Source organism: Asparagus officinalis, chromosome 9, assembly GCF_001876935.1.
Source record: "Asparagus officinalis chromosome 9, Aspof.V1, whole genome shotgun sequence".
NCBI lineage: Eukaryota > Viridiplantae > Streptophyta > Magnoliopsida > Asparagales > Asparagaceae > Asparagus > Asparagus officinalis.
Window position 1 is genome coordinate 755,884 of NC_033802.1, and position 14,638 is coordinate 770,521.

The 14,638-nt window shown below is 37.4% G+C and overlaps 1 protein-coding gene across 4 annotated transcripts; it reads left to right on the forward strand.

The window, feature by feature from the left end:
• LOC109824250 (ferredoxin, root R-B2-like) lies at nucleotides 687–10,237 on the forward strand. 4 transcript variants are annotated; one of them, XM_020390799.1, is made up of 2 exons: nucleotides 687–756; nucleotides 9,558–10,237. In XM_020390799.1, the coding sequence occupies exon 2, from the start codon at nucleotides 9,569–9,571 to the stop codon at nucleotides 10,025–10,027; it is 459 nt and encodes a 152-aa protein (XP_020246388.1). In that variant the 5' UTR covers nucleotides 687–756; nucleotides 9,558–9,568; the 3' UTR covers nucleotides 10,028–10,237. The 4 variants fall into 4 exon arrangements, with proteins under 4 accessions (XP_020246388.1, XP_020246386.1, XP_020246387.1 ...); XM_020390797.1 differs by having other exon boundaries at nucleotides 696–772; XM_020390798.1 differs by having other exon boundaries at nucleotides 702–778.

A 14,638-nucleotide genomic window follows, 5' to 3' on the forward strand; every position in this document is an offset into this window, starting at 1 on the left:
ACCCAAAATTTCAATCAACTACTTTTTTTTTTTTGGTGAAGGTTTTGATCTATACATTTCTGTCCTTCTAATCTTGTTCTTTTTTTTTTGTTGCGTTCTGCAGAAGAGGTACGAGGACATTTCTGTATTGGGACAAAGACAGGCTGAATGATGAGCTTTTGAGCTATATATATCTTCCCTAATGCATGGAATTTATTTCAACTTGTTTTAATTTACGAGCAGTTTCTCTGTTATTGAATTAGCACTTGTATTGCTTTTGAATATTTTTGTCGCCGAGTCAAAGGCTCGACTGCAAAAAAAAAATTTTTTGTTGATTTTTGTCACGCCGAATTTACATTTTATTATAGACTTTGCAATTTGAAGATCACTTTGCCTCTGATTTCAGATGTTCCTTCCCTTGGGGGTTAAATTAAAAATTAAAAATTTTTAATTGGAAGGTGTTTGACAGTGGAGATTATGATTTTATTTTATTTGGTGAAATGCAAAAGTAGTATTTCTTTGCCCACTGTATCCGCCAGATCCCGCAGCATTTTTGTTGTCGGTTTTCGCGGGAACTCTATAGTCACCCGAAAAGAAAGGACCAAAGATTTTAACCAAAAAAGCAAGCAATGAAAGTTCGCCACGTACCCCTAAAAAGCCGGTACGGTGTACCCACTCCCCCAAAAAACCTCGCGCTTATAAAACAGTGGCATCTTCTTCTCCTCTTTCAGCTTTTCCCGTTTCCTTGGGAATCTCCGCTCTCGTGAAATCCAGAAGGTTTGCAAAAATCTCGGTGAAGGTTTTGATCTCTCTCTCTCTCTTTTTATTTATTTATTTTCTGATCTGAGAAAATTGTCGTAAAAGTTTCCGATTATTGTGATCTTTGACGCCCTTTCCCTTTGATTTAATTAGATTACAAACTAGTTTTTTCTGGGGAATTTGAAAAATAAAAAAAGTAAATAAAAACAAAAATCTTGCCTTTCGTAATTCGCGCGTGCTTGATGTTATGCAGTTTATGCTCATTATTCTAATTAGAAAGCTTAATTTAGATCACAAACTAGCGTATAATGGAGTGATTTTTAATATGCATTGGTATATCGATTGAAATTGGTACATGGAAGTTTCATTTTTTTTATTGTTTGTTTTTTAATTTTCATTTTTTTGAATGATTGAGATATGAGATCATGGTTCTCGTCGTGATCAGAAATGGACTGTAAAGAGCAAAACTTGGTAAGGGCAGAGCTCCTTGAAGTGTTTGTATATCCCCTGTAAATTTCATGGGTCTAATTGTCAATTGAAATCTAATAAAAAGTTAATAAGGATATTAAAAAAAACCTATAATAAGTATAATTCGTTCCTGGGGCTGGGTTTCAGAGTATCCACATCGATACTTCTTTTCTTCGATTAAGAATCAAATAGAGATCGGTTTGGTTTCTTGCTCACATTTTCTTCAAAACACGGCTTCTCACTTACATCTGTTGTATTGCATGTGTTTAAGGATGTCAAATAGGTCCTATACAAATTATATTTAGGAACAAAAGATGATTTAGCTTGAAGTAAACGAAATAAACCATGTGAATATGAAAATGTTATCCAGTTTGGATCTAATGAGACCAACAAGGAAAATATGTATTTTTAGGATTCACCCGCATCAATTAAGTTGTAAGGATCCAAGTTTAAAAATTTAGATTGGAATCAGATCAGGTTACCAGGACCTAGTGCAGCTTACATTGCGTCAATTTGGAACCCGTAGGTTTTAAAGTGCTGCCTTTTCATTAAGAAATTGGTTTAACATATGATATTTGTAATTTTTTTATTATTGGAGTTTAATCATCTATTGACACACTGTGACTCTTATAGCCCTATGATTAGAGTATGACCACAAAAAACCAAATTAATCTTTAATGAATCAATTGTGGGATACAAGAAAAAACAAAGTTTATCAGAAACTAGTTTAGAAGGAATTCAGAGAACTTTCCACAATCACACTATTATGGAGATGCTTTGACTTTTAATAATGCCTGAAACTCAAAACTCAAGATCACAAACAGCTTGAAGTCTTGATAGGTTGCAATGAAGTCTTAATCTATGTTAGGGTACTTCTATTTGGACACAGTACCCCTACCCGACATGTATCTGTACCATTACCTAAACTTCTTGGACACTTCTTGAATATACATTTCTCGGATGTATATTCTACCTTGCACGTCTATATCTAATATATTGATCTTCTGTAAATAAAAAAATAATATTGATCTTATGCAAATTATTAATTTTAATACATATAAATATTCATAATTATAGTTGTGTCCCCATACTCTACTTTTTACAAATTTGTCGTGCCTCGTAACCGTACCCGTACCCAAGGTTACAGAAAGTGTTAGGCGGCCTAGGTGTTGTACCTGACGCCTAGAGCCTAGGCGGGGCCTAGGCGATTTCTTATTTTTAGTATTTAGTTACACTTTTTGATAGTTAATGCCAACGTCATGGAAAGCTTAAGCGCTGGATTGATACCCAGATAGATTTCTTAATTGGTGGTGGTGGAGGTTTTGCTGAAAGTCGGGGGAGGTAGAAGAGGTGTTTATAGTTGGAGGAGGTTGGAGAGCGTGGAGGTTGCAATGGAGAAAATCATGATCAATGCCTAAAGGGTGCAGTCCATGTAAGCGAACAACGCTTTTCTAGGCGTTATCAAAATCTATGTGTGCAGCTTAGGTATTGCCTAGATGCTAGACGTTACGTAGGCAGCCAAGGTACCGCCTAGGCCTAGGCGTACTCCTAGGTAGGCTAGTTGGAGGCTTTTTAAAACATTGCATGTATCCGTGCAACACGTCTTAATATTTTCTTGCCAAGAGTGGGAATCTTCATTTTGATCTTTTCTGCTGAAATTGTGAAACCTTTGCTTGATTGTGGACTTTTCAGAGTTAATGCAACCTTCAGTTTCAAGAACCAATCTGCTTCTTGTTGGATGGTTTTGCTTAGCAGGTGTACTTGCAATTATACTTGCAAATCCTTTTTCTCTTTCCTGGACAACAATGCATTAATACCCAAAGAGGGCATAAAAAAGATGAATATGCACCTTTAAAATCTTCACTTTAGGTCGAGCATGCATATGAGAGGTACTTTCTGTTGACGCCTGTGGTTAAAACTGGAATAATACAGATATATAACAGCAAAAACCGAACAGAAAACTAAAGTGCAGTAATTTAATATTTTTCAACTCAGATGCTGTGCGTTTGTAAAACGCTGTGCTTAAAGCATTATTTGGCCTACTCCGGTGTAAGGATCCCAAGGCTAAATTGCTTCCAGGAACAGCAGTCCAGTACTCTGGTGTGCACCGACCCAGTACTGTCAAGATCTCCTCGATCTATAAGGCAAAGATCTCCTCGATCTATCACGCAAAGATCCCTTCGATCTATCAGGCAAAAGATCTCCTCGATCTATCAGGCAAAAGATCTCCTCGATCTATCAGACAAAATTCCTATAAGCACCAGCTATTTTACAATCTATATATGTATATATTGATTGTTGTTTTTGGAATGAATTTTCCTTAATGATTTGGAGTCTATTTATAGTGTTTGGGAAAACACTATGCACTAATAAAATATTATTAGTTACTATTCATGTGGGGCCCACGCTCTTAAATTTCTTCGGTGGGGCCCACCACTTTTTACATTTTCAACTTTCAGCACCGCCCTTTGAAACTTGTTAACACCACGTTTTCATTTTTTGTCAAAAAAAAAGTTAGGCTAAAAAGGTTTGTGGGACCAACTAGTTTTAAAAATTATCTAACAATCCCCCACAAGTTTTTAAAACTAGTGTCGTGTAATGGTGCCGTCGTTCTGTGGTTTCTGTTCTTGGAACTGAGACTGTGGTGCTGACTCTTTCTTCAGAAAAGACTCTCACATTGAAGGATGTGAAACATGTACCCTCAATTGCCAAAAACTTAGTCTCTGGAAGCATGCTGTGTGATGCAGGCATGAGGCTGGATTTCCAAGGAGGAAAGGCTGTATTATCCTTCAAGAAAATGTATTTTGGCAATACATATCGTACTGATGGCATGTATAAAATCAGTACGAGTGCACCCAACCCCGTTGTAAATAAAGTATCCTCTTCTGCTTACTCCTCTGTGTTATGACACAATAGCCTGGGACATGTAAATTATAGAAAACTATTTAGCATGGAGAAGTTAGGATTACTTTCAAAATGTGAGGGTAACAAACCTGAGAAGTGTGAAGTTTGTGCGCTAGCAAAGCTGACGAGGAAGCCATTTTCAAGTGTCACGAGGAGCACCAACCTGTTGGATCTGATTCATTCAGATACTTGTGACTTCAAGAGCTTCGTCACTCGTGGCGGCAAGAAGTACTTCATCACCTTCATCGACGACTATTCTCGCTTCTGTCATGTTTACCTGCTAAAATCTAAAGATGAAGCCTTCAGCAAATTTGTCGAGTTTCGGACTCGAGTGGAGAAGCAGCTTGGATTTCAGGTGAAAAGACTCAAGAGCGACAGAGGAGGAGAGTATCGATTTAAGGAATCAGAAGCATACTTCAAGGAGCATGGAATCATTACTGAAACTACTGCTCCGTATTCTCCACAATCCAATGAGATTGCAGAAAGGAAGAATCGCACATTGACCGAGATGGTGAATTCGATGCTAATCATATCTGGTTTACCTACCTGCTATTGGGAAGAGACTTTGCTAATAGCAAACTGAATTCTGAACAGAGTACCCTACTTCAAAACTGATAATACTCCTCATCAGTTGTTGTTGGGATATCCAGATCTTTGGATAATCTCAAAGTGTGGGGGTGTCTCGCATACGTTCGAATACCAGATATCAGAAGGCCTAAGCTAGGACTAAAGGCAAACAAATGTGTATTTCTTGGGTTTGCTGGAGATAGCAATGCGTGCAGGTTCCTGGACCTTGGAACCAACTCCATCATTGAAGTTCGGGATGCAGAATTCTTTAAGGATAAGTTTATCAAACATAAAGGCTTACTGCTCAAAGATGTAGCAGAGAATGCTAGTATATCAGATGCACAAGAGGAGCTAGTCAATGATGAAGGAGTTATCGAACCATCTTCCAAGCACGTCAGAAGACAGAAAGATTTTGAAAATGACTTCATCACCTATAATGTGGAAAGAGATCCACAGACTTTTCAAGAAGCAATGCAGTCAACAGACGTTCTTCTATGGAAAGAAGCTATAGATGATGAGATGAATTCATTAATCCAAAATCACACTTGGGAGCTGGTGGATGTACCTGAAGGTGCAAGGCCTATCAGTTGCAAGTGGATCTTCAAGAAGAAGCTCCGTCCTGATGGTACTATTAAAAACTACAAAGTAAGGCTAGTGGCAAAAGGATTCTCTCAGAAAGAAGGTATAGATTTTTTTGATATCTTATGCACCGGTTTGCAGGATCACTACCATCAGAGTGCTTATCGCATGGACGACGATTAAAAGGTTCGTCATACATCAGATGGATGTGAAGACTGCCTTTCTTAATGGAGATGCCTTTCTCAATGGAGATCTCACAGAAGAAATCTACATGGAGAAACCAGAGGGACTTGATGCTCCAGCTGGTAAGGTTTGTAAACTTGTTTAAGTCATTATATGGACTTAAGCAGGCACCAAAACTCTGGCATGAGAAGTTCGATGGCGTTGTTCGCAACAATGGGTATCAAGTCAGTGAATCTGATAAGTGCCTATACATCAAGGTCGCTGAAGGAAAGATAGTGATCATCTGCTTCTATGTGGATGATATGTTCATCATCGGGAGTGATTTGAAGATAGTAATATCTACCAAGAAATTTTTTTCAGCACAGTTCAGCATGAAGGACCTTAGAACTACGGACGTGATACTCGGAATCAAAATCATATACTCTGAAGAGGGTATTGGATTGTCCCAATCTCATTATGTTGAGAGCATGCTAAGGAAGTATGGCTACTATGACCTGTCAGAACTGTCAGTACCATATGCTTACAACAAGAAGCTTCGACCGAACACTGAAAGATCAGTAGAGCAGCTGAGATACTCAAGGATCATTGGAAGTCTTATGTACGCGATGAGCTACACAAGGCCAGATATAACATTCGTTGTAGGAATGCTTAGTAGGTTCACAAGTAATCCTGGAAAGCTTCATTGGGATGCTGTCCAGAGATTGATGAGATACTTGAAAGGAACTACAGGTCTGGGCCTATTCTACACTGGAGCTGTCCAGAGATTGATGAGATACTTGAAAGGAACTACAGGTCTGGGCCTATTCTACACTGGATATCCAGGTGTAATCGAAGGCTATTCAGATACGAGCTGGTGCTCAGAACCAGATGAGTGCAGATCTACTAGAGGATTTGTCTTCACTATGGGTGGAGCTGCCATCTCGTGGAAGTCTAAGAAGCAGACCATGATTGCACAGTCATCGATGGAATCTGAATTCTTCGCACTCTGTGTTGCAGGAGATGAAGTTGAGCGGCTCAGTTGTATTCTTCGAGACCTTCCATTGACGGAATTGCAAGGTGCAATTACTATCTATTGTGATAATCAGGCGACGAGTGCTGTGGCAGCAAACTCGATGTTCAATGGAAAGAAGCGGACCATTCGTCTGAAGCATGGCTATTTGAGAGAGCTCATTTGTCAAGGAGTCATATTTGTGATTAACGTCCAAACTTCAGAGAATGTGGCTGATCCTTTGACTAAGGGTCTGAAAAAGGACATAGTCGAAAGAACGTCTGCTGAAATGGATCTCAAAGTTTTGTAAGTCTTACAAATACTTACTATGTTTATTAAATTATTAGTTCAAAGCTTATGCTACTAATAATAAAATAATTAGTTCAAAAGTCAAGTAAGATTTGCAAAGTTGGTAGTCTTATAAATACTTACCATTTACATCAAGTTATTAGTTCAAAGCTTATGCTACTACTGACAAGATAAATGGTTCAAAAGTTAAGTAAGATTTACAAGTGAAAGGATTCAAGTTTTCTTGGATTAGTCGGTGTCTAAGGTAAGGTTTGGGGGTTGCGTAATGCGCTCCGCAAGGAACGAGGTACTTAATTGATATTTGATCAACCTCTAATACTATCCTTACCTGGCTGAACTATTCGAGTAAAACTTTGATCTTTTCACCTAGAATCCTATCATGTAAAGGGGATGACTGTTAAGCCTTAATAAGTCCAAAGCATTTCGGATGCGGGGTGTTAGATAGGAAACACACCTAAAGGACTCACCTAGAATCCTATCATGAGAGAGGGTGGCTCTTAAGCCTTAATGAGTTTAAAGCATTTCGGATGCGGGATGTTTGATAGGAAACATACCTAAAGAACTCACCTATGCATGGGTAGAGATTTGGCCGTCTCCTATGGTGTCTTGTGGAAAGATACCTAGAGCCCTAGCAGAAATCAGGACATGCACAGGGTCATAAATGTGCAATGCAAAGCAAAGGCAAAGGCAAAGGTAAATGCAAGTATGGTTCAAAGTGAAAACTACCACAGAAGAGTTTGATATTGTGTGATCGCTAAATTTTTAGACATGTGCTGGTTCAAGTCTCTACGATACCATGCACCTATCTTTTATTCAGTTGGTCTAAAGGGGATTCAAGTCCTTACGACATCTACCTTATGCACAACGATAAAAACGACGGCACCATTATACGATACTAGTTTTAAAAACTTGTGGGGGATTGTTAGATAATTTTTAAAACTAGTTGGTCCCACAAACCTTTTTAGCCTAACTTTTTTTTTGACAAAAAATGAAAACGTGGTGTTAACAAGTTTCAAAGGGCGGTGCTGAAAGTTGAAAATGTAAAAAGTGGTGGGCCCCACCGAAGAAATTTAAGAGCGTGGGCCCCACATGAATAGTAACTAATAATATTTTATTAGTGCATAGTGTTTTCCCAAACACTATAAATAGACTCCAAATCCTTAAAGAAAATTTATTCCAAAAACAACAATCAATATATACATATATAGATTGTAAAATAGTTGGTGCTTATAGGAATTTTGCCTGATAGATCGAGGAGATCTTTTGCCTGATAGATCGAGGAGATCTTTTGCCTGATAGATCGAGGAGATCTTTGCCTGATAGATTGAGGAGATCTTTGCCTTATAGATCGAGGAGATCTTGACAGTACTGGGTCGGTGCACACCAGAGTACTGGACTGTTATTCCTGGCAGCAATTTGGCCTTGGGATCCTTGCACGGCCAAATAATGCTTTAAGCACAGCGTTTTACAAACGCACAGCAGCTGAGTTGAAAAATATTAAATTACTACACTTTAGTTTTCTGTTCAGTTTTTGCTGTTATATATCTGTATTATTCCAGTTTTAATCACATGCGTCAACACTTTCATAATCAGATTCAGCAATCTGTACAACATCTTCATCACTCAATACTTCAACTTCCTCCTTTCTTCTTTTCTACTGAGCTTGAGGTTCTGGCCATCGGTGCAGTTGGTGGCTTAGTGTCCTCACTGTCACAGGTATGTTTTTGTTTACGTTTACGTTTGAATCTATCTTGCCCACTTTCTACAGTACCTTCCCTGTGAGGTGATTTATGCAGAGAAATTGAAAGGATTGTGCAATCTCATACACCCCTCAAATGCCTAGTGAACTGTTGCCTATGTTTCAGTACTTGAATGCCAGCAGGATTGTCATCTGGCCTTGAATCTTAATTTCCTGTTGAAATCTAAACCTTCTCTAAATTCTGAAACCTTCTGTGCTTGTTCTCTCAAGACCCATTAGAGATGATTCTGACTTCAGAAGAGCTGATATGTATGGCTGATTCTGTGGAACATAAAGTAGCTTTGCCACTTGCTGGCATCATTGTTCACTAACTCGAAGCCGAAAATTTTCATATTACATGTGTGTGCATGATACCCAATTCAATGTTCAGCAGAAGTGGATTTTGTTTGTTGCTTTATATTATGGTTGTAATTATTGGCTTGTATATTACATATTGTTATACAAGGACCGCCCAAAAGTCAAGTTGCAGAAGCCAGTGTTACTCATTCATGTCCTGCATATAACACATGCTGCAAAGTTATTCTTTTATGTGTATGTAATGTGAGTGTATTTGGTTGCTTGGGTGGGTAGACGTGCACATGCATGTGTGGGTCCTTGTTGGGGTTGTATGTATGTGTGCATGTCCATGCGGATGTGGTGTGGGTATGTGTTCAGTCCTATTGTGATGCTGGAAACATGTTTAACCTTCGTTATCCCCTCACCCTTCGATCTTAATTCTTGGACATGCCATATATCCGTTGACGCTTATATATCAGATCGGGAATTTAGTAGACTGTGTTACGAAAATTTTAGATATTCCTAATTCCAAATTCATCTTTTGTAGAATCGTGATGTAGGGATAATCATGTACGAAGATTTCCTACTCGTTTATTTAAATGCTTACTAAGCTACTAGTGATAACCATTTTTATACAGGGACAACAAATAAAAATGAAACCTGGACTAAAGATAAATCTGTCATGTTTTATGAGTGAAATTGTTTAACAAAATGAGCCTGGGCTGCTGGCCATGGTGAACTTTTGAGTATGACCTTCTCTAATCCCTTAAGTTTTTGGCTTAGCAGGTTTCCCTAAAATGTCGACTGTTTCAGTCCCAACTTCCTGCACCATCAAAACCCACATGAGAATCCGAGGCCCATCTGCCCTCATCAAGGGCCCTTCATCCCTAGGATTTAGTACTAAGAACAACTTAAAAGCATTTGGCCTGAAGTCGCCAAGCTGTTTTAGAGCAACTGCTATGGCTACATACAAGGTGAAGCTCGTGGGGCCAGAGGGGCAGGTGCATGAGTTCGAGGCCCCAGATGATGCCTACATCCTGGACTCAGCTGAGGCGGTGGGGTTGGAACTGCCTTACTCTTGCCGAGCTGGGGCATGCTCAACATGCGCGGGACAAATAATGAGCGGCTCTGTCGACCAATCTGATGGATCTTTCCTCGATGAATCACAGATGGAGAAAGGATATGTGCTGACCTGTGTTTCATATCCTACCTCTGATTGTGTGATTCACACTCACAAGGAGAGTGAACTATATTGATGTTACTGTTGTTAAAAGATTCAGGGTGTTCAAAGTATGATATCGTATCTGACGGAAGAGCTTATGCTTTTCCGTGCGCTTTGAGATACTGGAAGCTAATGTTAGATTTTAGTTCTAGTCTGTTATCTGAATGCAATTGCGTTATTGAGAATCATTGTGGTGTGTTTGTATGAAAGTTAATGTGATCCATATTGGTTATGTGCAGCTCAATTCTGATCAAATTGAAGTGAAAAGGTATCCTTATTGTCACTTCAGTGATGTTGCTCTCTTAATGGTCTAGTAGTGACTACTTTGAGATCTTGTATGTTACACTTCACTGGCAGTTCATGGTTCGACTTCAATTGTGTTGTTAAGAAGGGTTAATTGCGGATGGACTCCTGTGCTATCGCTTAATTGCGGATAGACCCATTGTAGTTCTATTGTTGTAGATGGACCTTTAGAGTGAACTCTTGGATTCTTTTACGTCCCGGAAGAATATTTATACTAATAAATAAATAAAAAGAAACTCTTTATCTGATGTTGAAAGAGTCTAACAAAAATTTCAGTTAGGGGTCTATCTGCAACAATAGAACTATCAGGCGTTGCCAATATACTACATTTGGTCTATCCTCAATTAATTTGATGCATTTTGCTTGTATATGCAACTCACTTCAGAAGTGACAAGTATTATCATTGTGTGATAGCTATCCTGGGACAGGGTGATCTCGTTGGAGAATATATATGCAAATTGCAACATTCATTGAAAGGGAACGAAAGGGTAGTTGACTGCAATAATTGGTACTTTGAGAGCAACAAGACAGGCAACAATAGGAGTTTGATTTGGAATAAAGCTGCTCCTGATTGGTTATGTTGAAAAGATGTGAGGATAAAAAGTGCAGTTAAAAGGAGATTGAAAGTTGTTTTAAAAGAGACCCAATGAGAGATTTGAGCATTCTTCTCACTTGGGGGGCAATTAATTAATAAAAGTTTTGAAAATAACTCAACATATTAAAGTGAAGTGAAGGCACTCGGATTGAATCAGATCTGATTTCTCTTTCTAACCCAGTGTAAAATGATGAATTTTATATTAGTACCTTTTGGGTTAACTCACATCTCCGTCGTAAGTTTGATTAATTCTTTATTTAAAAAATCATTTGGTTATGATGTCTGATTAAATGATAATGCTAATCTAGCAAGTTGTAACATGTCAGAAGAAACAAGAACAAGTTGGTAACATGGCTAATCTCGACCTCCATTAGGATACTGTATAAAAATAATTCAGGGTCTTAAATTCTAATCTAGGTAATCTCTCAGTAATCTCTCTCTCTCTCTCTCTCTCTCTCTCTCTTTTATAATAATCCCGGGAATATCGCGCCCAATTAAAAAGATTTGCTCATGTTGAAAGGTCACGCAATCTCTCTCTCTCTCTCTTTATTTTATAATAATATCGGCAATATCGTGCCCAATTAAAAAGATTTGCTCATGTTGAAAGGTCACGCAATACGGGTGCCAAATCATATCCATATTCGAGAACATATCTGTATCCATTAGGATATAAATATGGTTACTCAAATTTATAATCGACAGGATATGAATACGGATATGATTTTATAGTAAAATATCCGGATCCTTATTTGAAATATCCAAATAAATATTAGTTATAGTGTTGCGGCAGTCTTAATCCTTAAATTATAGATTTGAGGTTAATTTTGATGATCAAGATGTTTAATTTTAGCTTTTCAGATATAATGAACATATTAATGAACTTTTTTGTATTACATGAGCTATATTTTTTAATACTGTCTAATTTTCTCGTATCCGTTTTGTATACGTATGCACATACGCTTATATATATGCATGTATGTCCGTATCTATATCCAATTTTAATTTTCTCATATCCGTTTTGTATACGTATGCACATCCGCTTATACATGCATGTATATCCGTATATATATCCAATTTTAGCGGATATGGATATGAATGTTCCTTATTGAGATATATTCGTATTCGTATCCGTATCCAAAATGGGTAACTGACTATGGATATGATAAGTATCGAGCCTTATTTGGACAGAACGTACCCCTAGCACGCAACGTAACTAAGTAGTACGGCCTACGTTAAACTTCAACTGCTACAGTACGCCCATGATATCTCGTTCCGGGCCCACAATTTTCTTTCATCGGCTGAGTGGTAACTTTTACTTGCTAGCTTATCGCCTTAAGCAAGGTGACTTTTCAAATTTTATTTATTATTTAAGCTGTCCTCCTTTGAAGGGGGAAAGGTAAATTCGGCCATCCACTAAAATTCGAAAAAATTATATTAAAATGGAAAACAACCATACATAACAAGCTTAGTAAATACGTATAAAACATGGCAATGTGATCAGAAATGTTATATTATTCAATATAAGTTTGGCCAAACAAATTTGGCAACATTTATCGATCTTATTCATGTACATGACGATCTCGTTTTGAAATATTATTATACGCCTACTTGCTCTTGCCTTTCCTCATTTACTTTCTTTTCTTTCTTTCTTTATTTTTTAAATGAAATAAACACTTTTCTAACCATTTAACAATAAAAACCCAAAAAAAAAATAGATTTTCAAAACATGTTACATAACAATAATACAAACTTAATTTGTCCCAAATTTTGGGATCTGCTACGTAATATTACACTTATAAGAAACATAGTTCAGCCTTCATGATATTAATCCTAAACCTAAATGATATTTTCAAATATTTTTAACGAGAAAAAAAGAAGGAAAAATTGCTTCAAGGCCCCAAATTTATATTTTCAATATGTTCTAGCCCCCCTAACTTTCAAACATGTGCTGCAGCCCCACCTTTTTGAAAAAAATTATTAAAAGCCCCTCTCCCCAAGTTCCTATGTAAACTTTATACACAATCCTCATTTTACCCTCCCCTACACACCCCTCCTCCTCCTCCGTTCCCCCTCTGCCTCCGCCCCGCCTCCCTCCCCTCCCCCTACACCTCCTCCCCCCCCCCGCCTCCCGCTAACATGTTAACTCTAACAGCTAATATGTTAACTCTTACTGCTAACATGTTAGCTGTAAGAGTTAACATGTTAGCTGTAAGAGTTAACATGTTAGTTGTTAGAGTTAACATGTTAGCTGTAAGAATTAACATGTTATCTGTAAGAGTTAACATGTTACAGAAAAAAGTTAACATTTTACAGAAAAGAGTTAACATGTTACAGAAAAGAGTTAACATTTTATAGAAAAGACTTAACATGTTACCGAAAAGAGTTAACATGTTACATAAAAGAGTTAACATTTTACAGAAAAGAGTTAACATCCACTGACATAAGAAAGATGAGGGTAAATTCGGGATTTAAATCAGCTGATATGTCTAATCATGAGCTGGCATGTCTAATCAAGTGCTGAAATGCGTTGGAATCATGATGGAGGGGCTTGGCCATATTTTTTTCAAAAAGGAGGGGCTAAAGAACATTAAAAAAAGTAGGAGGGGTTAGAGCATATTGAAAATATAAATTTGGGGCCTAGAAGCAATTTTTCCAAAAAAGAATCACATTTTCCAAAATAAAATTAAAAATAATAAATGAAGTCAAGGGGTTCTGTGAATAAACAAGAAAACGCGGAACACGGCTGAGTCGACCATGCACGATGAGCTGTACAAGCGGGGGTGGAGTCACCGACCTTTTGAGCAAGATACGTGCGATCTACTCGGAATTCTCATCTACATCTTCCCCTTTCATTCTATTTTATTATTTTTTTCCAGTAATTTCCATTTATTTAATTTTTCTCGTACTTGCTTTGGGGACCAGCCCAACCCAAGACTAAAAAATTGGATTAATTGTACATAACCCCTAAACTTTGGAGGTTGTTTCACTTAGGTCCTATAAACTTTTTATCTCACGTAAATCCACTGAAGTTTCAGGTACCGCACAAAACATGCGGGAACTTTAACCTTTTCCCATTGTACCCTCTAGATACAATTTGTAAATAGCTAAAATTTTCTTTGAGTGAAAAAACTAACGATGCAGGACACATAACAAATAAATTTATGAAAAAGTGAGATTGTTATGAGTTAAATACAGATACGATTGCATTGTTAACTTGATCTCAAAAAAGATATCTTCTAATCTGAAAAGTAGGAGTAGACATGTAATATATATATATATAAATATCTCGACGAGACAGAGCCAAAATTTCCAATAATCCATGAATGCCCGTTTCTAGGAGAAATCAAAAAAATAATTAGCTTCAGTATTTTTAGCAATAGGTTAAAGTCTATTTATGGTAGGAAATAAATTCAAATTTGACTCATGTTGGACCGATTCGGTTCCTCTGTAATTAGGAGAATTTAAAGAGATGTTCTGTTATTTAGGAATTCTATTTATATTAGGAGTAGGTTATGTTATTCCATTCAAGAAGAAGGACGGTAAAACTTATAGGTAAATAATTGCTTTTGATTAATAAAGTTTACCTTTGTATTAATATGGGGTTGTCTCTTGGTGGATTTGAAGATTGTTTTTCATGGATTCGTAAAATGCTCGTCGCTAGATTTTGGCGCGACGTTGTTTGCCCATGATAAATAACAAAATTTGAGATTTTTCTCACTCAAGAACATTTTAATATTTTGTAGAATA

Excerpts from the sequence above, each read along its gene's own strand:
- LOC109824250 (XM_020390799.1), top strand. The coding sequence starts at position 9,569 with ATGTCGACTGTTTCAGTCCCAACTTCCTGCACCATCAAAACCCACATG.